The 25,349-nt window shown below is 43.4% G+C and overlaps 1 protein-coding gene across 10 annotated transcripts in view; it reads right to left on the bottom strand.

Annotated features, from left to right (window-relative positions):
• Window positions 1-25,349, bottom strand: part of LOC110981038 (uncharacterized) — a 73,981-nt gene that overhangs the window by 6,608 nt on the left and 42,024 nt on the right. For 6 of the 10 annotated variants that reach the window (XM_022238198.2, XM_022238195.2, XM_022238200.2 and 3 more), the window contains 7 exons: window positions 12,724-12,804; window positions 11,457-11,707; window positions 7,039-7,889; window positions 5,537-5,890; window positions 4,181-4,339; window positions 3,579-3,708; window positions 883-990 (listed from right to left, as the gene is read on the bottom strand). In XM_022238198.2, coding sequence (XP_022093890.2) covers window positions 883-990; window positions 3,579-3,708; window positions 4,181-4,339; window positions 5,537-5,890; window positions 7,039-7,889; window positions 11,457-11,707; window positions 12,724-12,804 — 1,934 coding nt within the window. The remainder of the gene's footprint in view (window positions 1-882; window positions 991-3,578; window positions 3,709-4,180; window positions 4,340-5,536; window positions 5,891-7,038; window positions 7,890-11,456; window positions 11,708-12,723; window positions 12,805-25,349) is intronic. The other 4 variants (XM_022238202.2, XM_087145752.1, XM_087145753.1 and 1 more) reach the window with 2 other exon arrangements.

Consider the following 25,349-nt stretch of genomic DNA (forward strand, 5'->3'; position numbering starts at 1 on the left):
GCTGTTATTTTGGAAACGACATTATGGGTTACAATTTCAATAGCCAAATATGCAAGGTTCATGAAATGACTCAGTTGGGGGCAGTTTTTAAGTAGCTGATTTTTCATTTTGACGATTCTTGTTTTTACAGAATGCAACTGTTTGGTTTTACATATATATATAAAAAAAGAAAAGCATTTTGTGATATGACATCTTTCATGCAAAATCAAAGACACAAGGTGTAGCCAGTGATTTGCAAGAATTGCCCTAGGCCTGTTGCTCAAAAACAAATCAAATTCGAAACTTGGCAAGATACTGCTACATGTCACAGAAATAAAAAAAAAACACAGTCACATGTTATACCATCGCAAAAGGAAATCATCAACTGTTTCAGTGACGGCTTACATTTAGTGACTGGAATTTTCACAGTATTTACAAACATTTACAAAGGTGTTTTACAATGCAGGGGATCTGTTTTTAGGGGGTCCATAAAGACAACACTGACGGCACTGCTCGGTCAACCGTAACTCAAACCACTCAATTGTCTCAGATTTCAGTCAGTTGCGTTAAAAGTCCGAGTAACAAATGCAACAGTGTCCTTTGGAATTTTAGGTCATCCCTAGCCAGGTCAACATTCGACCTCCCTTGGAAACTGCTGGATCAACAGATTAAGGCAAAGATTTGATTTCCCTCATTTCAGTTTATCCATGTGGCCAAACAAAAACTGATTTCCACAACTCTGTTCTTACTTGTCTTCGTGCACCATGGAAACTTTTTATAGTTTGAGCACACACTTGTCTTACGATTCAAATTTGAGGAAGAGAACTGAGACACTTTGAGTGGTGCGAGTGGGTCGCCATGGCAACTGTTCTCAGGTGATGCAATCTCAAGGCTGTGACTCACTCATGCGAATCCACCTTGTCAGGTCCTCAATGTCGATCAGCTTGGAGTCCTGCTCCATCTGTAGCTCATCTCGACGGATCAGCAGCTGCACCAGCTCCTCATTCAGGCCTGGACCGAAGCGAGAGAGGGAGGAGAGATGAAAAATGTGTGTTGATGCACAATATGTGTTTGATATATTACATCTTGAAAATAGTTCGCGGTACCCGCTGCTTCATTTGACTTGGACCGGCCTGCCGACCCCGGCAAGCTCGGTGGTCGAGTGGTTAAGACATCTGCACTAGTAAGCAGGAGGTCGTGGGTTCGAGTCCCACCCGAGTAAGCTTGTGAGGTTTTTTCGCAAGCTCTCGGACAAGCACTGAGCATACAGTGCTTATTAATATACGTTGGGTAAGGGCAAAACCGTTATATATAATTAATATGTGTTTGCCGACTCAATCCAGCGCTCTGGTCCACACCCTTCGGACCCTCACAAGACCAGCACCAGATGTCCAGTCCAACTTCAAGTCGCAAGCTAGTCAGCTATACCGTACTGCTACAACAGCATTCCTTTGTTCACCCGGTTACTTGTGGCTGGTCTTGTGATGGTCTTGACTTCTACACTGCAACAGCCACATACAGAAAGCTTTGGGTGATCCTCCAAAGGTGACCTACTAAACGTGCACAATCGACAATTGAGCAGAGAACTTCAGACTTCTGAACAAAGGATGAACAACAGGGGATCCGTGGTTGCAGGTAACGGTATTCAGAGAGATGTGCAAACACGCATGGCTGCATGTGCGCGGGCTACTCTTTGACACCCGGGGGGGTTGCATTATTTACAGATCATACATTCTTGTATGCAATGAGCCTACATGTACATGTACTTGTAGATCGGCCACTGAGACAGGCCCGTAGGCTGGGGAAGGGGTTTGAGTGGTTCAAACGAACCCCCGTGCTTGCTTCTGAGTTCCGCTTGTTGGCCTTTTTTTGTGTACTGAATATTTTAAATAGACTGTAATATTCGGCATACAAGCCTCGGCTTATACGTTGATTCTCAAGCTCAAGGTGACCATGATTCTGCATATTAATGAATCAATCTCCAGTCACATGTACCGTCAGGAAGTTCCGGCAAATATCCACATTTCACGTGTTTGAAAGGGTTGGAAATCAATGTATTTTGGTTAAGTTTATTCAATATTAAAAACTTCAGAGTACAAGTCTTACATGCAACCTTTGGTTCGAGACAGACATGCAATTTTTCAATGTTGTTTTTCAAAGCACGTTGTGATAGGCCTTTGTATAAAAATATGAGTTCCACTTTTTGGTTTGACAACCCCCCTCCCTCGTCTCTGGTCAGGCAACGGGCCTGTGAGATGACACTGAACAGCTAGTTGGCGTTCACCTTTCGGCCATCTTGAAATAACAATGTGATGCAAAAGTTTCTGCCCTGAGCGGGACCAAGAGAGGGCACGATTTTCCTTGCAATGGAGGTTTTTATTAGTGGGAATTGCACTTTGCTTGTTCACAAACCACTAGGCAATACACACCAACCATGCCACCATGGCTCTTTTCAAATGATGAGGTTGCGTACTTCTATTCAAGGCGGACTCTCCAAGTTTGGATCGAAAGTATGGACTTGCTCGCCCGCAAGGCAACTTGTGTCGTTTTCTTAACAAGCCCTCAGGTGTACACAAGTTAAAAATGAGTAAGACTCTGGAGCCCAGCCTTAGTGTCAGTACAATGGAGAGTGCCATAAAAGAAAAAGATGGGGCTAGTCGAAGGTGTTAAAAGCAACACCGTGCAAGCCCACTTAACCCATGGTAAATTAATTAAGCCTGTAATAGCCCTTGTCGCACATGCTTTCTCCCGCTAGGATGGAAATTATAACACCTCTAGAAATAATGAGTTACTTCCTCTCTGAATGAGGGGAAAAAAAATATCTGGTACTACTCAACAATGCAAAGCATGCAAAGTGCATTAACCAGGGTCCCACAAAGATTATTAATTCACGACAAAGAGTCACAGTACTTGGTCACATTAGCAGGCAAAGCCATCTTTTAATGAGTTTCTGATCGGGTGCCAATTAAAGTGGACTGGACTGATAGCAGTGGCCATAATGATCTAGCCATCAACAGCGACATGCTCCCATCCCTGTTGATGATCACACAACAGGAGATTTGCTGACAGAGTCGACCGTCGCTCGGCAAACGAAAACAAGCCCTTGGAAAGGACTCAGTGACATTTCCCCTATGCACGCGCACACAATATCGCACAAACATATACGTACCCTAGTAACAAAAATCGTTGCATTTTAATGGGTGGATTATTTCTGCCATGACCAGCGGGGAAAGACAAAAACTGACATTTCACCTGACTCAAACTGCATTTGCGGACTGAATCCATATTTCGTTGATTATCAACTACACTGTACATGCAGAAATAAGTTTCTGTGTTCGGTGTCCGATACAACAGGGACACAGTCAAAATAAGGGTGTCTTGTTTCCTTTACTTATCATCTACAGGTTGCCTTGGAAATCAGGCCTCAGGCAGACACTGACAAAATCCCCCAACCATACCAAGAACACAACCTCATTACAAGAATCCACCACCCACCCGTGCCCTGGAGTGTTTAGTTTGTGTGCCTTTCCGGGGTAATGAGCGCAGGTTCCATCTCTCGAGTGGTAATTTTGGACTGCAATAATGATGGACGGACTTACTTTCGATCTGCGAGTGCAGGTCGTTGACCACAAACTGCAGTTTGCTGAGGGACATGTTCTTGAGAGCCCGCTGCGTCAGCTTCTTGCCGTACAGTCTGTCGCAGATGTCTGTCATGCCTGACACTCCGGCCTGACGCACGTGCACAAAAACAAAAAAAACTTTATTCATAGGTCTTGCCACCTCACAAACTTGTGACCTAGTCCAGTAAATACGAGTACTTTGGCACAGACTACCGGTCCATGTGAAAACTGAACGGCAGGATTAAAATGTTCAGCGCAACAATAAAATACCACTCTGTGCTGCTGTTGACAAATTCAGCAAGTGTTGCCCAATTTTTTCAAGGGGTAATTTAATCATCTCAAAGAAAGAAAGATCCATCTATGAGTAGGTAAGAGAAACTGTACCCAGTTCAATTGTTTGGTTTCACCTCCATTTGGGGTGCCACTTCCCCTTTTTCTGTAAATGCTGGTACCCACCAAGGCCCTCAGGTACATGGGATGGGTAGTTACCAGTGTATTATTTGACTAAATGCCTTGTTCCATGAGGTCCAGCAAAGCACCACTGTGTGTAAGAGTTAGTGTCAGCATTAGTCCACCCTCACCAATTCAGTTACCGGTGACTTTTTCCGCTGCTGTCTCTCCAGCTCCATCTGCATGCGGGCCAGCGGCTCGGCTCGAGCTAGTGCCACCCGAGCCTCGTCCTGCAGCCGGGCCTGCTGGGTCTCAAAATCTTCTGCGTCTTGGAAGGTGACCGACGGAGTCTTGGAGAGAGAGAAGACATTAACATGTCAAGGCCCAAAAGAGAGCTTGCTCCCAGATAGAGGGGAAAGCAATCACTTGCATCCAAATATGCCATTACAGGATCATATCTGGGAAACTGTTGATAAACATGTACTTTTGCTTCCAACATGTCCAAAGCATTTTAAAACTTTTTGGATAAAATTCCAGCATCGATAAATGAATGCCACACATTCTGATATTCTCTCCTGATGTATTAGAGCGAAGGCATTGGCTATGTCTACTTATTTCATGAAAGCAATTAATCGCCAGCTGCTCTTTAGTAGTTCTTCCAAACTAACAACTCATTTTGTCCGGGGTTGGGTCAAACACTCACAGTTTTCTGGTGGCCATGGTGGGAGAGTGAGCTTCCAGGCAGGAAAGAAGAATTGCTCAGTAAACTTTTGTGTTAAGCAAAAGTCGGCTGAGGACCAGTCATACGAGATACATGTACACAGTGCATGTTAATTTTGGAAGGTGGCCCATTGACAAACAACTTGCACTGCTGAGCAAAGTTCTGTGCAAAGATCGTATAGCGCCGCGTAGCGGCGCAAGATGGGGAACTTCACCATGAATATGCGCTAAACGTTGTTATCACATGGGTGCCATCCAGGTTGGACTACGCCTGCGCAGTGCCTGTTCATGCACAGGCGCCGCGACAGGCACGCACACAAATTAACGTTCACACTCGAGTGACGCCCATGGTGATAACACCTTTATGGCCGATTTACCCATCTTGCGCCGCATAGCGGCGCTATATAATCTTTGGTTCTGTGTATGCATACATGTAATTAGCAGTTCAGTGATGTTGCCTCTGGTCATGCTGGTTGCAAGCACACAGGAAATGAGTAGAAATGATTGATAGTTTTCTACAGCCCCGAATGGAGCCCCAAAATAAGCAAAACAATTTTTCTAATAATGGAAGGCAATTTTAAGCCGTCTAATTCAGTTCCCTTCCTTCAAAAGTGTGTAAGAAGCCCCTTGATGTACATGTATAATGTAGCCTCATCCCTCAGAAACTAAACAACAGGTTACATAAGATATTCTAAATTTTTACCACCCCTACAAGTTTTGCAGCCCCCCAAAATAGTTGATTCTAAATTTATCCCTGTCTGTAGTCAGGGTCCTTAAGACACACTGATGTGAATACTGTACTTTTGAAAAAGTGGCTCTGCCCCTACCTTGGCCGAGGATGTGCTGGTGTTGCTACTCTCCCTGCTCAACCTGATTCCTGGCCCCCCGCCCAGCCGACCGGCTCCTGCCACCCGGCCGAACCGGCTGGTCACATGCAGCGCCCCCTTCCTGGACTTCTCTATCTCCGGCTCGGCCTCGGCGGCCAGGATGCGGGGGCTGTCCTCCTCTAGGTCAGAGCTGCCGTCGGCCGGCTCGTTGACGAAGCAGATCTGCAGGTTCATGCCGCTCTGCAGCCGGGCTGACAGTTTGTCTTTGCCCTTGCCGTAGATGTCGCCCTCGGCCTCGTCGTCCGTGCCCATGGCCAGCTTGCGCAGGATGGCCTGCCGCGAGTTCTTCTGTGTCTGGGAAAGTTTTAACCAGAGGTTCTCGCGTGACCCAATGACATACACATTCTTTGCAAGACATTACTTTTCAAATTACAGGGTATGATGGAAGAAACTTTGGCCATTCACACACACACAAGATCTCTGCACTCTCAACTACATTGATTTTTTTTTTAAATTCACTTATAAAATGCGATCTACTGGTATTCAATGTGTAAATTATAGATATATTTTTAAAAAGTGGTCATGAAAACTTCCAGTGCATGTGTAAGCCCAATATCAATATAGGAGAAGCACACCAGTAAATCTCTCAATCACAATGCTGTTTATTTTTTTAAGTAGTGTATATGTGTTTCGGACACCTGGTCATCTTCACTGAGGTACACAGAAACCAGAGTGGTAAACCATTCATTTGAAGCTACATTGTACATGTATATTTTTCTGCAATTACATGTATTTGGGCACGTTCTATGTATCGGTAACACAGCATCATGATCTTTTATACCCATGGTGAGACGAAAACTTTCTGGCAAGTTTACTCATCTCTAAGTTTATCGATGTTGGGCCATTTTGTAAGCCCAGCTGGTTACAGCTACCGGGTACCACATAGGATTAAGCTTTAAGAGCTATTGCAAACAGAAAGGAATTCTAAAGTAAGATTCATTCATCAAGCAAGTAGCTGACGGTGACAAATTTCAAAGCTACCGTACCCGGTACATGTACAGGAAAGAACACTCTCCCTTGAAGGCAGCTCAGAAGAACAACTTCCAACACAAGTTGCTTAACATCGAAGCGTGCATAAGACAGCAGGGTAGAGATTACAGCGCCAAAAGCAGCGCATACATACATGTACAGTGTACACGTAGTTCATGCCACATCCAAGAAACCTGAATTTACTCCATATGAAAACCCAAAGGCACGTTCCTTGTGCATGAAGACCAGAATATAAAGCCCCATTACAGACATGTACACGTACATGGCAACATGGCTGCAACATGTACATACAGTGTACACGTACAGTGTTGTATCAATCAAAACTAAAACTACTTTTCTGCTAATCTTGACTGATAATCTGAGCGTTACTGGTAAGGATATTTTATGTACCCTACATGTACATGTATATCTGTTTCAACAGGAAACTATCAATCCTGGGCTTCCGTCAATACCTGCTTATAGCTCTGCTGTTCCTCTTCCTTCTCCATCTTGGCTAAGTGCTTCTCCAGGGATTCCCAGTCTAGCACAGGCATGGTGGGCTCCACGCAGCCCAAGTCCGTCTGGATCTGGGGCCGGCCGCACGGCACCCCATTGCGGCTCGGGTCTGAGTCCCGGCTCTCGGCGCTGGCACAGCGCTGGAGCTTGGGGTGAGTCACAGCGTGGGTTCCCGAGGTCCTAATGGGGGAGGAAGCACTCCTCAAGGCCTCGTCCTGCTGGCACTCGGAAATCCGCGGCGGGGGCTGCCGACCCCTGACCTGTGAGTTTGTTTGGTGGTTCCTGTCTCCAGTCAGCTCCATGGGGACTTCATTTGCATTGGGGTCCGAATCCACCACGCTGTAGTTCCTGTTTGGGTCTGGGGCAGTCCCCGTCTCTTGCATAGTACTGGGCTGGATGTCCTCGGAGTCCAGTGTGCATCGCCCTCTCAGGTCCTCACTGACGATGTCCAACGGGGGTACCTCCAGGATTAACTCAGAGTCCTGTTGCTCTGCCTTGTCGGGGGAGCTCCACTCCGGTGTGGTGGCACAGCTGGAGCTCTCCGTGTCGCTCTCATTCGTGTCCGTGTCCTCGCAGTCCTCACAATCGGCCACCTCCCCCGACATGCCATCATCCTCCTCCATGGCAGCGGCAAACTCCTCGGCCAGGCTCAGCCTATTCTTCTTCTTGTCGGCCACCTCAGGCGATGACTCGTAGAAGTGGCTGTTGTCGTCCAGTTCCACGCTGCTCCCTAGGTCCTGCAGCATGGCTTGGTGTGCTTTCGAGCGCCGTGCCGCAGCCGTCATATTGACGTTGTCACTCTCAACTCCTGATAGGTTTGGCAAGACAAATTATGAGGGAGCTTGATTAAACTGTCTGGCAGGACTTGAAGTGGGTGCCAGACAGTTGGCAGGGGAGGTGTATGTAGGGAAGATGGAGAAATAAGTAATTAAATGTGTCGAAAAAGGTAGTCACATCTTTGATTTGGCTATCCCAAAATTTTCCTACTACAGGCAAGTCTGTCCTGGAAAAATTGACATGGGAAAAAAATTCAATGACATGTATACATCATGTACATGTACAAGTTGGCCAACAATGTTAATTCCACATATCTTCAATCTGTCTGTCATTCAATGAAAGAACTGTTGCATTTTGATTGGCACCATTTCTGTCTTCAATCTATGCCCTTTTCCCCCTTTTTTTGGACAACTTTGACACTAAATGTAAATCACTCAATTTCTGAAAGCTCAGATCTGTTTCTGGTTTCTCTACTCGTCGAATTTGACCAACACACAATGATGAATCTCAAACAGTCATTATGAGAGACTACAAATTATTCATACAAACACATGTGTGCTAACAGCAGGTGGTGTGAGGTTCCCTTCTTTCACTGGATTGTTTTCAATCAAGTCCAGTGGGCTAATGCCAAGACTTGGAGGTCATTCTTTCTATGTCTCCCAAGGCAAATTTACATGTTGGACAGCACCGGTCAGTGACTTATGTAAGGTACACATACATTAGCAATGTCGTAGATACTGTAAGCAACAAAGGACGACGGTTTGACAGCACACTTGGATCCTCTTTCTCTGAGATTTTTACTACAGTTACAAGAAATGCTACACACGAATATATTTAAAATGTGACAGGTTACCTCATCAAACAGGCAATTCTGGAAACAGAGTCTGTGTAACAAAGGTTGGATGGTTATTTCAGAGGAATCTATGATTACCGGTAATATGAAATTATTTCACGTTTCTGGACGGCAATTCAGTTACTAAAGTTGGACTTGATCCATCAACTCTTTTCCTCTGCAGTAAAAATCAATGTAAGAAAAAATTTCCACTTGGAATGGACGCATGGGCGTCGGCAGGATGGGGGGGCGCACTACTTTTCCAGAAGAAAAATTTCCAGGGGAGCAAAGCATGTATCAGGTAAAACTGAAAGAAGTAACGGTTGCAGGGGGTCCATTTTGAGGTTTTTCCAAACAATTTGGTGATTTTCAACCTCGTTCATCTCTTTTTTTCATTTGTTTTGCTTCCTCCCCCCCCCTTTCACTTTGCAAATAAGCACCCCCCTCCAATCCGTACATGTACACATGCTGGTGACATAAGGGTACATATACCGTACATGTAATACACACATACATACATGTATAGTATGTGTTCATGTATTTTTTTTGGGTACTGCAGAATTGACAGATGAGTCCACTATTTGTACAACACAGAAGTGCGTTTCTGATTGAGAGTACAGTGTCTTAAAGCATGGGTTGAAACGCTGTACATGTACATGTAAATGTCAGAGACTTTAAAGATGGATTTTAAAAAGACCGCCTGAAGTACCGCGTGCTTAAGAAAATCTACTTACACATAGCACTGGTGCTTGAACAAAAGTAGCAATTCTCGTCCCCTTTGACTGGCGTAAACAGTCCTGGTATGCCTTTACAGATGTGCATGTATCTCTATTCTCAATAGATTTGGTCAACTGGTGCATTTTGCTTCGAGTCCCAATTGCGACACCAGCATTGTTTTCAATTACATCAAAAGCCATTTTTACACGCTGGCACTTCTCGCATCCACTACCTTAATTGAATCATGCTCCCCCCTCTCCCCCGGCACTTCGCTAAAACACTCGACTGGAAAATATAGTCGGGCACAGCTTCAAGTCGGACAAAAAAAACAAGACGGGTCGTGAAACATAATACATCGGTGACATCACATCACTGGAACAACCAGGCAAGAATGACTTGCCTTAAATGTACACCATGTACATGTATATCGTCCCAAATGACATCTCCTCCCCTAAAACAAAGTCTCCGACATACATGTAGGATTTTTCTTTTTTCTTTTTTTACATTTAAATTACTGCATTAGGCAAAAACAACAGGAATGGTGCACCTGAGGCATGACAGGGCATGGACGGTTCTAAACTCCTGGGGCAACAGTTGGGTTCTTCTTCTTCAATTCTGGTCGCCGGAAAACCGTACGGCAGTGGATTACAAAAACAGAAATATACACAGGGCAGTGCAAACCAGGACGGGAGGTTTGGATAAACAAACATCAATCACCTGATATGTTGATGCGGGCGTAAAATAAACAGGCCGTAATTGGACATTCCTGGCCATGATGGCCAATACATCCTGATGACTCAGAAGTAGGTTACAGATATACATGTGCAGTACATGTACTCGTATGTACATGTACGCACACATTCAATGAGTAAAGCTAACTCAGACCAGCTGTGCATTTTCAAATCAAACTTGAAGAGGGGTAAAGTCTGAAGACCATTATCACAAGTCCATTTTCATGTTGTTTATTGTTAAAGGTTACAGTCTTGGGACAGGGCACAATTTACTTAATTTCCCAGTACATGTACGGTATACCAATTTCACAGTGCCTAGGGTGTTGGACTAAAACGCCTTCTGAAAATTACTGGAGAAGAAGAGCAACTCTTTTGAGGCATTGTGAAATTTACTCCCGACTTAGGACAGATGCAAAGTTCCAGCTGCTGTTCACTGCAATCAAAGGTTAACCTGGGATTTCACACCTGTTCTCTTCCCAGGGCATTCATTTCATTTGTACAAAATGTGAAAACAATTTCGCACGGCGGGAAAACATTTTCAAGTCCTCACACGAGTGGGAAAACATGTTCACGCCTTCCCTCACTGGAAGGAAGACATTTTTATGACTTTTCACACAAGTGGGAAAACACTGTCACACCTTTTCACACAACAGGGAAAATATTTTAAGCCTTGTAAAATGTGAACGCCAGCATGACTTCTTGTCACAAAATGTCCTATTCCCTTTCACATTAACTTTCAATTGCAATGTACATGTACTGTATGCTATGCATCTAGTCTCCTTGGCTACACTAAAATGGGACTGAATTGATAAACGGGTAAATGACTTAATAGGAATAATTTTTCCCAACTGAATTGAACACAGCATCTTCATTAGGGCATCTTCATTAGGGGCCTGATACCCGTACATGTCTTTTAACCATAACAGACTGTTTCTCAAAGACAGAACTTAAGTCATAGAGAGGTTTTTCACATGACGTAACATGATGGGCGAAGGCATTTCAGGAAGCATACCATGTCTGTGGAAGTGCGTGCATTTTCAAATCTGTATATTTCTATTGGCAATTTCACTTATGTTGCAATGTTGAGAGACTTGGAAGGTGTGTGTGTTTCCGCGCACATCTCTGTAAATGGAACGTTGACCATATGGCGTCAAATATCACGTAACTGAAAATCCTCTATACTTCAAGCTGAAAACTAACATTAATTCATCAAACATACGTTACAAATTCAGTGCATGTTATTTCAATGAAAGACTGGAAGGAGGGAAACCAATACACAAAAGCAGACCTTTAGAGCAAAGTTGAAATTGAACCTCACCTGCGTCTGATGGGCCCCAATTGTTGTCTGATCCTGATTGATAATCTGCCGCTTCGGGCCTTGCTCCAAGCTGCCTCTCTCCTTCCCTTACGCCCCAGTCTCCGTCTGCTCCGGCCCGGTTACCATTTGCATCCCGTTCCTCATCCTCTTCTCCACCTCCTCCTCGATGGTTGCTATGGTGACGAGCAGGGCCAGGATGCGAGACCTTCTTGAGCTTCCTCCGTTTGAACTGTCTCCAGGCGCGCTGGATTCTGTGAGGAGGGATGAGGGTACGATCCACAAAGAGCGTCAATATCGACAGGTCCAAGAAATATTTACGGTACTCCCTCCAGCTGATGATCCTAGCCACTGCCGGCAGCAAGGGATTGTTGTTAGGAATGGAAGGGGGCCTCAAACATTCAACTCTGTGCCACACAGTAAGTTAAGAGGGGACTCTTTTCAAGTGTGGGGAGCTCAGATAAAGGTTTTAGCAGGACAGCTGATCCTTGCCTCGCTATAAACTGGCACCTCGACAGAGGTTTCTGAGCAGGAGATCTGTTTGACAGCTGACACACTTTCTGTTTGGATCAGACTACAAGTTTGTATGTAAAGGGAGGTCTAAATTTCCAGGGACTTTGCTCTCAGACTGACCCTTTAGCCATGAAAATGCACATTTTCCCCCAAATAACAGAGCTGGGGTACAGCAGCCCAACTTCCTGTGATGTGTTCTCTTGAGTCATGTCTTGTAAACAGTGAGCAATGCACACACACTTACATGTAGCATAGGTGCGACATGGGACAGATACCCATGTACTTGTACCATGTGGCAGCCGGGACACCCAAATACCGGCAGGTATGCATTTGCACCCTCATTTGGCTGGTGCAAAAAGAGCCAATACAGGGCCCAAAGGCACCCATCTTACATTCTGAATCGAGCCACCCTGATGATAGAAAAAGCAGTTGAATATTTTTTTTATTTTGCCCCCAATTCCACGGCACAGCTGGGCAGAGAGTATGGCTTTCCAAATGTGCCAAGAACAAATCAGCGGGGAAGCAGTCCCAGCACTCACAAGCAATCCACGTCATGTGGTATTTTAGCTGGTAACCTGTTCTTGATTACATGTACATGTACATGTAGCTTCCCAAATCTCTCTGTTGTGTAATAAAAGCACAAAAACAATAATATCAACTGCAAAAGAAAAGCATTTTTTACAACAAACAACTTATTGATTGGACGGTACTTTGATGAAAGCTACCTTGGAAGCAACAGTTTTGCTAGGTTACTCACGTTATCACATGTGCGGTGTATCTTTGGAGCCTGTTCCTCCGAATGCAGTGGTTCTCCTCAAATTCAACCTCTAACTTGTGACTAGAAACAGAAGGAAGAACAGGGAAAAAACACTTTCTCAGAACTACATGTACACCCGCATGCCAAGAATTGCATGCACATGCCTAGAACTGGCAAGAAGAAAGAATCTGTCTGCTGCCACCAAGCATCTCAGAGTCTCCCACTGGGAAGTCTATGAAACGAAGAGGAATATTCCGATACCTGCACAGGATTTGGTGAAGCGTTATTTGGTTTTGTGATTTAGCATGGTGAAGCAAAAAGGCCCTTCAGTATCAAATGAGGACTTTATTTCTGTACCGACGAGCTAGCACATCAACAAGAAAGCTCAATTTGAAAAGTGTTGGGGGAAACAAAAAATCATGTGGCTGGTCATCTTCTTCAGTAAGTATGCTACGATGCGGTAGTTCTGCGATAGTTTGCCGATATTTCTGTCATGCCCACGGGGTCCAACATCCAGGGACCTCAAAAAGCATCCCAATTCAGGGACCACTTTCCCCAGCTGTGCCCGGTGGCCCAGTTTCCAATTATCACTGGAAAAATAAAAATGCCTTCTTGACCCCTGCCTTCCAATCGCTCGGTGGACTAGAAAGCAGAATTGCCGAATGATGATGAGGCAATGGAATTCAATTCAGATCACATTTTTGACCTCTTCGGATTTTGTTTTCGAGAAGGTGGATTTTCTGTTTTAAGTGGCTACTTAAGAGAATTCCTACACTTCTTTTGAAATCGATGGGGTGAGTCCCATCAGGGGCCCTCAAGTGCTGAATGCCTGCAGAGGTCAAGAGGTTTAAAATGATCTCATTTGAAATTTATCTTTCTGAATGCTGACTTCAATTCTTAATTGCTCCCCTCTGTAAGTTGGTAAATATTACACTTGCTCTTGAGCTGCATATTCCTCCTTTGAATATATGTATGAGCATTCAGGATCACATTACAGTTCATATCACATACATGTACATGTAAAGGCAACGTTCTGGTGGCCGAGTTCTCATGAAGATTTTCAGACATAAAATGAGGGAATTAATTGTTTTCTCTGCAGAAGATCTTGAAAATATTCACATGTCCGTGTACCGTACATGTGTACAATACACAGCTGTTGTCCGTACAAGACACTTTTGAATGAAAATCTAATTTTTTTTCACAGTTTTTACATAAAATGTAACCTTCTCATTCACATCCATTACAGGCATATTTAAGAGCTATCTGAGAAGCAATCGAGAACCAGTGAACCGAAAAGCAAGTTTAAATGCTACACATCACCTGCATTTTTAACAAGAAATCACACCTACATGTACTATACATTTTTTATGTACATGTACATACCGTTATACACGTGTATCCGGAGCAGAAGACCGTGTGGAGCAGTCAAAATGACAGGGAAACGAACGAGTCTCTCTCCATGTAGTGTTGTATTAAGAAATTTGATTCCATATTGCAGAGAAAGACAACCCAGCGGGGCCGCGCAAAAGTATCAGTGTTCCCCCCTTTGGCTATTAATGGCGCGTGTCAAACGGTTACAGCTTACAGACTGCAGATGGGCAATGGATGGTTCCATTATCCCAAGCAGGGATAAGAATTAAAAGGTGCGGCATTTCGCAGGAGTGACCCCGTTTTCACTGTGGATCACAAGTTGGAACACAGACTTTACGTACATGAAGCCAAAATGTCTGCACACATTTGTTCCAGTTTAAATCTATTCACCATTTAATTGGTTTTTTACTGGACTTCTGAGGCAAAACTGACGAGTTACAATACCTCCATCATGGAGCAAATCGCCTCTCCCAACATGCTACGGCCGAAAACTTATTGAATTGCACGGTAACTTTCCCTGGATCGTCAGCCATCCCTATCCCCGGGCCAAATTGCTTCACAATTTCATTAGTGCGATACTGCCCGCCGGCAACAAGATTCCATGAATGGACCCGGGGGGAAGGTTGTACCTGGCCAATGATTGGCTGGTAGGCAAACTCTGACATTGCCATGGTAATCTCCTGGACGCCATTTTTCCCACCTTTTGTTTTCTCACTTTCAATTCCCCTAACCGCATGGTCCTGACTTAATTGCTCCCTCGGTTTTCCAAATCTTTAACTTCTCACTTTGAAAGAAAAGCCAACGGAAATGTTCCAATTAGATTTCACACGCATGTGGCGATTGATCAAATTGCACAGCGGATGACTGTGCCATCGGAACAGATCGAAATCTCATTAAAAGATTACGAAGCTATTCTTACAAAAACTTATCTGATTTTTCTCTCAGCAACCAACAGTGATGGATGCTAATGTCTTAGGGCGAATGCACAAATCTCGACCAGGCATTCAGTTAAAGGAGAGATTGCCTGCTTGAGTTAAAACCACAGCCTGAAAGGACAATTTATAAAGCTTTAAACACATTACATGAACATGTAATCTGATGGAACTACAGTACGGTATGACAGGTGCATGTACGTATACTCACACAAAAAAGAAACCCAGAACTGACTTGAAGGTGACTCCTTTTAGCCTATAAAAAGTTACCTAGTAAATTTTAAAAATGCTTACCCCCCCAAAAAAATAATACAATTTGGCCCTGCCCTCCAAAAAACTTGGTTCTAGATCTGCCCATGTTTTTGAAAATTGTTTCATGAACATGGGTGCACACATGAAAGTGCTTCGACATGCTGATTGAAGTAATGTGCATGTCCACCAAAACACTCAAATTAAAAAAAAAAAAATCGTAAAAATGACAACGCAACTACCGGAGCGGCACGCTGTGAAGGAATCACAGAATAATCAGAGCAATCCAATTAGTGGCATTTAGCGAGTATTTAGGGCAGACCACAGGTGTACGCATTTAGACTATAACGGGCAGAACTCTTGCGTTACTGATCTGTAAATCTTCTCACGCTGAATGCCGTGGGTAAATGAACCGAGCTAATTAGGTCAATGCATCTCATTAAGCAGCGTTATTCATCTTTTGTCAATCCTCAGGCAGATTGTGAACTAATTTGGAGAGACTGTAATCGAGATGGGTTCTAACATGTACCGTGCTTGTACGTACAGCTTGGTTGCAGGTAGTGATTTCAGACTACAAATGAAGAATATTTATGGAGGGGTCTGTTTTAATATGGAGCTTGTTTATTGAGGACAGATGATGGCAGCATTCCGGTGGGTTGCGCGTCATGATATTTTTGGCCACTCCTCCTTTCCCAATGGGGAGGTCAACAATGCCACTTAAGCTCCACTCCCAGTCAGTATCCGGCATTCTCCTGGTGACAAGCAGAGCATACTGCTCAAAACGTCGAGTACCACTGCTTCTTTTCAGAACTGCAAATGCTCACAAAAGAGGTACGTCCATGGTGCTACCGCAAACCTACTTTCTTTTAAAGCCACGAAAGCCACAAGCAAAGGGTCATGTAGGTAACAGCAAACCCAACAGCCAATCAACAAACCAAATGACCGGCCGACCAATCCATCCAACGACCAACAGACCAACTAACCAAATGGAAAACTCACCGATGAACTCATCGACTGACCAATCAACTGAATGACCAATAATACCCTTAAAGATTGCATGCAGAAGCTGGCAACGGTTAGTGTCTTGTGACCAGCAGGGAGAAAGCTAATGTTTCCAAACACTACAGATCTGGCTCAACTGCCTCAACAGATCAGGGAGAAACCGATCGAAAACTGGAATGCACATGGTGTTCACTCGTGTAGTTGTGCGCACTCATACAAAAAAAAGTCACAGAAGTGCCATACAGGTACATTTACAGTGAGTATAGAGGCATACTCCGTGCCACAACTGCACAAAGTAGTGAAGGCAGGAGGGGAAGGGGTTTGTCGTTACTAGGTAACAAAGCGCCCTCTCTTGTTTGCCGTCCCCCACACTCCAGTCAAGTAATCATTTTCTTAAACAGCGATCCCAGCTGCTACATTAAGTGGAAAGAGAACACATCGGGCTGTAATGCATTTTTCAATGCATTACTCAACATCCCGGCAATTGCAAAGTCCATGCTGCGCTTGCTTCGGAGCCCCATGTCATGTGGCACGGTGACACCTCAGCAGTGAAATGGCGTGTGCTGCCGTGACTAATAAAGTGATGACATGCACGTGTACGTGAACATATAACTGCATCATTCAGGTTCTCCATTAATGTCTCCAAGTCCGGACTCCACTCAACAGGGCAATACGGTGGCACATTCAAACAATATCAATTTGAATTACAACTGGAATTCTGCTCCAACTCAGTGGCTTACCAGTAACATCCACCGTCAGTTTATAGTACATGTTTTCAATAACACAGAGGATCTGTTGTTCGTTTTTTTGGCTGAAGCTTCATTGAGAAAAAAAAAGGCCAAAATGGTTACATCTTGAATGATGTTTCACGTACACTTGCCGGTAGGTTTTGTGCAGCAGTGAAATTTTACGGTAATTTGAGTCCATGTAGATCAACTTTTCTGTCTGTGACTTTGCCCACTGTCAGAAATGAGACGAGACAGTTGTGTAAACTGAAGCCGTAACAACAAACTGGCCAAATTCAGCACGGCTTAAGGATAAGCATCCCAGTCAGTCACCGAATTATTCTAGGATTCCGTTTCAGTAATCATGGTGATGCAGTCCTGTAGCATGACTAACAAAGAAAACAGACCCTAAAAGAGTTTCCAGAAAGTTCTGAAGCAGTAAGCTCATCATGATTGCATTCACCATGATCAAAGTGGTCACCATGGCAACAAATCCAAAATGCTCAGCTTATAATGCAGTTTGAAAAAATTCCTGGCAACTCTTCGTGCAGAAACATTTAAGAAGCTGAATGCTTTGAGACAAAAATGGCAACCTTCAAGGCACTCCTGTGACAACCACGACTAATAGATAATAAAACGAGAGTTTTTCTCTCCCGACTAAGTTCACAGCACATACATGTACAAGGGTTCGATGTCTCACAAAGTACTCTCAAGATGTCTGCGCTGCCAACCAGGCAGTGCAATTTCCTCATCGTTAGTGAAAGATGAAAACTGACGACTCTCTAAATCTTTGCTGCATTAAACCCCGAGGTACACTTGACCTTAGCAGAGATGGAGAAAATGCATATATCTACGGTACTGTGCTGTCACAGCACACAGGACAAGAGTGGTGCACCTACATGTATTGGTAGGTTGCTGCCACCTCATCCCCTGTGCGGCCACCTTTGCACAGACATGACCACGATGACATACATGTAGCTCGAGGCAGTGAAAAATATTCAAGCTCGTGTCACGTATGCATTATTTCAAGTAACAGGGACTGCATGCCCCGAAACTAGCCTGATTGATCATTTTGGCATACAAGCCAAGCTGTCCTCAACTTAATTACACATGCAGCACTTAGTAAGAGACTACATGTACGGTACATGTACGGCACATGTACGGTACATGTACGGCACATGTACGGCACATGTACATGTGTATGCAGATGAATGTGCAGGTACCCGGTACAACATACATGTACAGCTACAAGCAGTGTTACCAGCTTTTTAAAAAAGACTTTCCTATAAGACACTTACATGTACATGTACATAATTGAGAACGAAGCCCTTTTGTACTTTGCTTAATTACAAGTATCTCTGTAATCCTCCTTCCCATTCATTTTGAGGGGAAAAATCCAGCAACCCAGGGGCCAATTTGACAGAGCTGCTTTAGCACAAAATTTGCTTAAGCGTGAAAAAATCTTGCTTAAAAAAAAGTTACTAGTTCAAACTCTATTTGACTGTTATGCTAATTAAAAGACAGCTAAATACAATACTTAAAACAATATAAATCACATGGAGTTTTGGCTGGTTACCTGATTCATCAAGCAAAGTCTTCTCGCCTTTAAGCAAATTTTGTGCTTAAGCAGCTCTATGAAATTGGCTCCAGGGGCTGTTCCCTTGGAAACAATGCATGTGGGGCATCTCAAAAGACAGTACCGGTACATATTACTGGAAAATTTGCGGCATTCAAAGAATAGTTCCAAGAGTGTGTCCTCTCCTCATCAAGAGCTTTCTGAAAACAGCCGAGAAACACACATACATGTACCTTAATTTACATTTGTGCAAACTTGTGCATACACCATAATCATACACAATCAAGCAATATCGCATGGCAGGTACGTCACCCAGCATCAGGACGTTACAGGACTGCGACTCTCAACACTGCCAAAATGCCAAGTGTTGGCCTGGCCTGGCCAGAGACGACAAATTTCTGTGGAATATTTATGACTTCTCCGTGCCTTCCCGCCGAACTGTTCACCGCATTTGATTTCTGGAACATGGCACAGGGGCCAAATAAGCAGGCCTTTGACACATCAAGGGCCACATGAGTTAATGGGATTATTATTCGATGATCATTTCAATTGAAGATTTTTTTCTGAGCCGGAAAAAGGACAGATTTTGGTGATGCAATTTTTTTCTTTTCAAACTGCAGCTTTCAGTTACATGAAAATGTACATATTTCCATATTATGTTAGATTAGGTCAGCAAAACTATTCAACGCATTCAAGATGGCATTTTTCAATAAGTCCCTCATCCCAACCCCACACCTCCACCCCCAAATGTAAACTGAGCAAACAGGTACGGTAACTTGAACATTTCATTTTCACAAACGAGCAACATCTATGGATGCACTGAACACGAAAATCCCACAATTCTGTCAGCAAATTAAGTTGTACATAATGAATTTTTCAGCTCTAAAATAAACGTACCGGAACACAGTTTCTGTTCTGAGGACTCTCCCAAGTAATCACCTTGATCACTGCTTCAAATGTCAGTGACGCATGGACATTTCAGACCAATCAACATCCAGCTACACATGGCAGCTGCTTGAATTTCTTAATTATTTCTATCCCAACTGAAAGCTTTCTAAATTTGCCAGCCTCTGGCACCACCCAGTCATCTACCATCTACCTGTATTGCACTGTAGGTACACAAAATATCAACATTTGTGACCCACTCTGTGAAATGAGTCACAAGGCGTCAAAGCCACTTTGGAGTAAAAAGTCCTTTGGAATAATTTTGCAGTGTAAATCAATAGGAATCCACAGAATTTTTCACCATGGAGTATCCACTTTTATCAGGATGCCAAACTCAGTGATGCATCAAAACAAAAAGCTCACTTTACTCTTTCTAATACAAATGAAAACTCAAAAGTGGATCTGGCGACTTATGACTCATTTTCACAGAGCGGGTCTCGTTTGTGGGACAAATGAAGCCATGTACAGTACATGTACGTGTAGTACGGGAAGTTGGGTTGTTGCATTCTCTTTGACAAGTTACATTCTTTTTGACAAAGTGTACATAAATGGTGAAAATTTTTTAAAAGCCGCTCAATAATTTAAGAATTTGAAGTTTCCGAGAGAAAAAATACCAAAGCCTGTTACCGGTACATGCATCTCGACTGCTTTCTTTCTCCTCGAATGCATGAAAGGTAACCTACTTTGACCTTTTCCACACCGAAAGGGGCACCCTGTTCAACCTGTGGTAATATGCACAATACGACCCGTCTTATTGATTGGTTACAGGGTCTGCTTTTACAATGCACCTCCGTGCGACAGAAAGGAAACCCGCAGCGGAAAAGTTTCAGCGCAAAATCAGTCCCAGCCGGTCAAACATTTGCATTGCAGGGCAGCGCTAAATGGCTATGCAAACTGTCCGGTTCGATACTGGCTGTCCATTAATTCCGTTCAAACCGTGGATAGGATTCCCCCTCACAAGAAGACCAGGGCTGCATTTTGGGTAAATATCTGCCCAACCGTACACTCCCGCAGTCCCTGTGGAACATATTTCCTTTGCTTGATACTATTGATCCATGATTGATTGTGAATTCCAAAACGACCAAGAGGAGTGATGTGAGAAACACAGACTGACCATTATTCTTAATATTTATCAAGCCAGCTAAAAAGGAGTAGAATTCTGCTTCCTTTGATGGTGGTCAGTGGAAGATGAAGACCATCCTCTAATAACAGAATCTGCTGACGTGTACTGTTCAATACCACTGACTGTTGGTTAAATACTAGTAAGAGATTGGTCAGTTGTCACAATGACTACCTGAAGTTTCAAGAGTCAAAGAGAGAAGGCTATTAAAGTGGCTGGCCTTTCAATTAGATTTACCTGTAATTGAGTCATACATGTACAGGCATCTAGACACGTCACAGGACTAACCTTTTATAAGTCAAGTCACTGACTTGACTCGGCAGAAAAGGCTTGATAAAATCAATAGCCATAAACTGGAGCAAACATATGACCGGCTAAGGGCCGCCAAAAAGCCTATTAGATCAATTAACGCACTTTAGTCATCTGCATTGATTTGTTAAGAAAACAAACACTGAGTAATATACTTGTGTCTTGCCCTTTTAGAATGCAGCTGACTTGCATGCAAGCCTCCTTTTGTTTGTTGTTATTCACAATGTTGAATAGGAGCTTTCCAAAGATTTGCAAAATGAGGAGAAACACCACATAGGCTGTCAGACACATGTAGACTCAAATGGAACTCCAAATTAAAATATTTATAGCTGAATGTTTTAGCAGGAGTCGGATGCATGAAATATGTCTATTCTATTTCATTCTTTTTAGGGAAGACGGCACTTTGGAAAAACAATAGCTATAATGGTGAGAGACCTACATGTATATAGAATCCTGTTTCCAGGCAAAAATGCTTTTATTCAGCAACACTTGTCAGTGAAAATCTCCTGAAAGGGTTTCTGGGCATTGCGCCCGGCCGAGAGAGTGCGGGGAACGTGTTTCAGACTGTTTATCTTGATTTGCGGCGGAAAGTTATACAAATACAATTAAAGTAAAACGAAGCCTTTTATTTTTTTGGTCTCTCGCTGTCGTTATTCATTGCCACCCGAGAAGATCTCTCCGGTTTCGGGCTAATACGTGGAAGACGGAGAAAATGCTGCGATCGTAGCCCCAAGTTAAATGAATAATTCTGGATTCTCCTGCCAAACAAAATTGCAATGGGTGATGATGAGACTTACGTGTAAGGCCTGCGGCCTCAAATTATGAGGGCGCGTTCATTCCCGTCCCAAGCAGCACAGGCTAGGTGGCTAGAATACAAGTACATGTACCAGTAAGTGCAACCGTTAAACAAATATATAATTGGGATGCAAAAATTTCAACAGAGAATTCAGATTTTCTGAAGAACCTTCAAAAGCTAATTACATATGGGTGATGCTATAAATTAGGGGTCCAACTTGGGGACATTTTGGTGTCCTGTTTCACGTGAAGCCATTCAACTTTTCTTCATGTAAAATTGTAACCACATTATCAAACATTGTGCAGATTGAACTGTATACTGTACAGGTCATAAACAATGTAATCCTGTTTGATCTACAGAATGTGAACAGTACTAATGTTAGTCCCATCCAGAAAAGCTGAATGGTTGCACCCGTAACAGAACACCAAAATGTCCCCAAGTTGGACCTCTAATTTATATAATCACCCACATACCCACACTTGGCCAACATACGAGTTCATGTTCCTATATATGCCAAGTGGTGGATGATTTGTCATAATGATAATTTGGCATCATATCTCAACTGAGAAAATGCAAAAGGTTAAAACAAACCAGTCAAACTGCTCCATAAAAACCAGAGAAGAAAAAAAATAGCTTCATTAAGAAAAAGATTGGTCACAATTTTTCTCCTCACTCAAAAAAAATTGTAATTGATGATACTGAATGAACCATTCCAGCTGGATCGTTGATTTATTTTTGTCGTCTGATGTAAAATAGGTCCCCACATAGTTCATCCTCCTGCATGCCAATAGCCAATGCACTCCATTCCAAGGATTAGCGAGTTAAATGTCACAGCCTGTCAAATGTTTTCCAATGATGAATGACCCCAACACTGGCACGGATTCAGAGAATCCCAGCTGCCCACTGTTCCCTTTCAAACAACCGCCAACCATCCCCCCACACCCACCATGCCCACAGGCCTCATCTACCGGTAGTTTTACTTTGCGGAGGGAGGAATGCAGAGTACAAGAGAGTCTTGTGCTGATGTTGTTGTGATGCAACAAGGAGCAGATTTGCTTTGCTAAAGCTGCTTTGACAGGAATTTAATATGGACGTGTACAATGTACCGATAGAAACTTTTCATGTACATGTACAATGAACATTATGAATGTAGCACAGGAACTCAGAAACAGTCAAACATACCGTACAACGGTGTGTTTCTGTGTAAAATCAAAAGCAAATTTGTCATGTTTGCATGATGTCCATGTACAATGCACGTACAACGTACACTATGTGCAAGCATACAGTGTACATGTACATGTGTAACAGACTTTTCAAGTCCATACATTTAGTTTCCAAGGAAACCACGAAACAGAAACTTTTCCAGTTTGAACATGACCGTGTGGTACATGTACATGTAAAATTCCGGTTGAGAGAGAACATTTCACTGTTATGGACGCAGTGTTTTCACGCAGCTGTACCAGATGAAATGATGTACATGGGTAATTCTATAAATTTGGGACCCAACTTGTGACATTTTTGTGTCCTCCTCGCGCATGAAACCAATCAGTTTGTTGGCACTTTATACTGTAATAACTAAATGAAATATTTCGTCCATTTAACAGTATATTAGGCAGCATACAAGCTTGTCATTTTTACCACTTTCCTTGTTCCAAGTGTCTTTCTGTTGTAATGTCAACCGATCTTCAAAATTTGTTTCATGTGTAAGGGGGACACCAAAAGTGTCACACATTGGGGCCATATTTATGGAATCACCTATATGTACAATGCTGGGGGAAAACATTCGCTTTTGGATTTATCAATTTGGGGTTGCGTGTTCACGTACCCATATGAACATGTAGACGTAATTAAACGACTGGCCAGGTTCATCTTCAATGCCCTACCCATCCCTGCACTCCAGCAGACCCTCGATGACAGATGAGATCATCGTTCTTTTCGATTCTAATAAGTTTCTCCGAGCATTGATTGAATTGGCTATGTACAGCCAGCCATTCGTCACTCAGACATCTTTGGCAGTATACATGGAAGTGCAGCACTTACACTGTACGTACATGTACATGTATTTTGAGTATCGTGACATCATACTGGTAAATCATCACTCAAATTCCTAACGAAGGGGAAAAAAATGATACTTCTTGTAGCCCATTTGATGGAGAAACTGGCTTCATGAAAACTGGTACACCTACAAATGTACATGTACTGTACAGGTACATACACATGGCACATTACTGATCATGCACCCACTTGTGAACAATATGACAAATTGAAAACACGGCCATAAAAGCTCTTTCCAATGGGGCAAAGCACTCAACAGCGGCAGACTGACAGACCACAGGTTACTCAGTTGGGGGGGATCATGGTCATTTTCATGGAAACTGGTAATTGTCCTCTTTTCTGTCTTGCTATACTTTTGATTTTTCTTTCCTTCCTTTTAACTTTTTTTTCTTAAATTTACATGTATGAGGCGTGGGGGTGGGCTGGAGGGGTTATTAAGGCATTCCCCCCCCCAATTAATGCCCATGGCCAATTGATTTTAAAGCCAATACAAGTCATTACTTATAAAAAACTGTTTCTTGTACACGTTGAATGTACGGTATACATGTACAGGAAAATGCACTGTACATGTACCAGCAGTTTGTAAGTGCATTCGTATACATGTTTGGCACCTTACAGCACCTGTACTGCTTACAAATTGATGGAAATTGGATGCACGCCTAAAAAACCACAAGCAATGTAGAATGACAACGTGGCCTACATGCATATGTTAAACAACAATATGTAGAGTACTTGCAACCACTCACTCACAGTGCTGGCAATAAAGCTCATTACAAGCAGTCCCTGTATGATTAAGATTTTAAGAAAATTTGCACAATTCAGTCGGTGTGCCAAAAACCTATAAAACGGCCACTATACCGGAGGTGTACGCTCTAATTCCAGCAATTAGCAATCATACTGAAATGAGGTAGAAGCTCGTGTATGCTTCGGCGCTAGATGAATAAACATACAGCTCGCTCGAAGCGAGACTTTCAAGCACCTTCTTGGCCCGTAGGTTGGCAGGTCTAATTGAGCTGAGTGAAGTGGGAGGGGGGGGCAAGGTGAGCGACTGTGAAATGACGGGGGGGGGAGGCAGGGAGGAGGCCAAGACACAGGCAATACTTCCAAGAAAGGTACAGGAGGCACGTTCCGGCAGCAAAAAATCAACCACGGGGGCATGTCTTGTCATTGATTCCACACAGCGTCGTGCGCATGCCACAGTTTTGTCTTGAAGGTGAATATCTTTTTTTTTTCCCTCCTTTTCCTCGGTTCATTTTTCAATACGGAAGCAGTCGTCCATGCAAGCTGGAAGTCTCCCAGTCAACTGACGCACTTCCTTGCTTGCTTTGACTGAAGAGATATATGCATTCAACGCCGAGTAGTTCATCCTTTCCTTTCATCGTCGACCTAGATGTATTTGAAAATCCAACACAATGCCCGCCCGATCTCTTTCTCGTCCCTTTCCTTCCCGACTTATACTCGGCAAACATTCCAATTAGATTTTAAAGGCAGGGCTTCCCGTCAGAAGTACCAGCTCAGGTCGGCCTAATGGCACGCCAAGGCTGCC

The sequence above is a fragment of the Acanthaster planci genome, linkage group LG14, assembly GCF_054643075.1.
Source record: "Acanthaster planci isolate LZ-2023a linkage group LG14, COTS_SCS, whole genome shotgun sequence".
Taxonomy (NCBI): domain Eukaryota; kingdom Metazoa; phylum Echinodermata; class Asteroidea; order Valvatida; family Acanthasteridae; genus Acanthaster; species Acanthaster planci.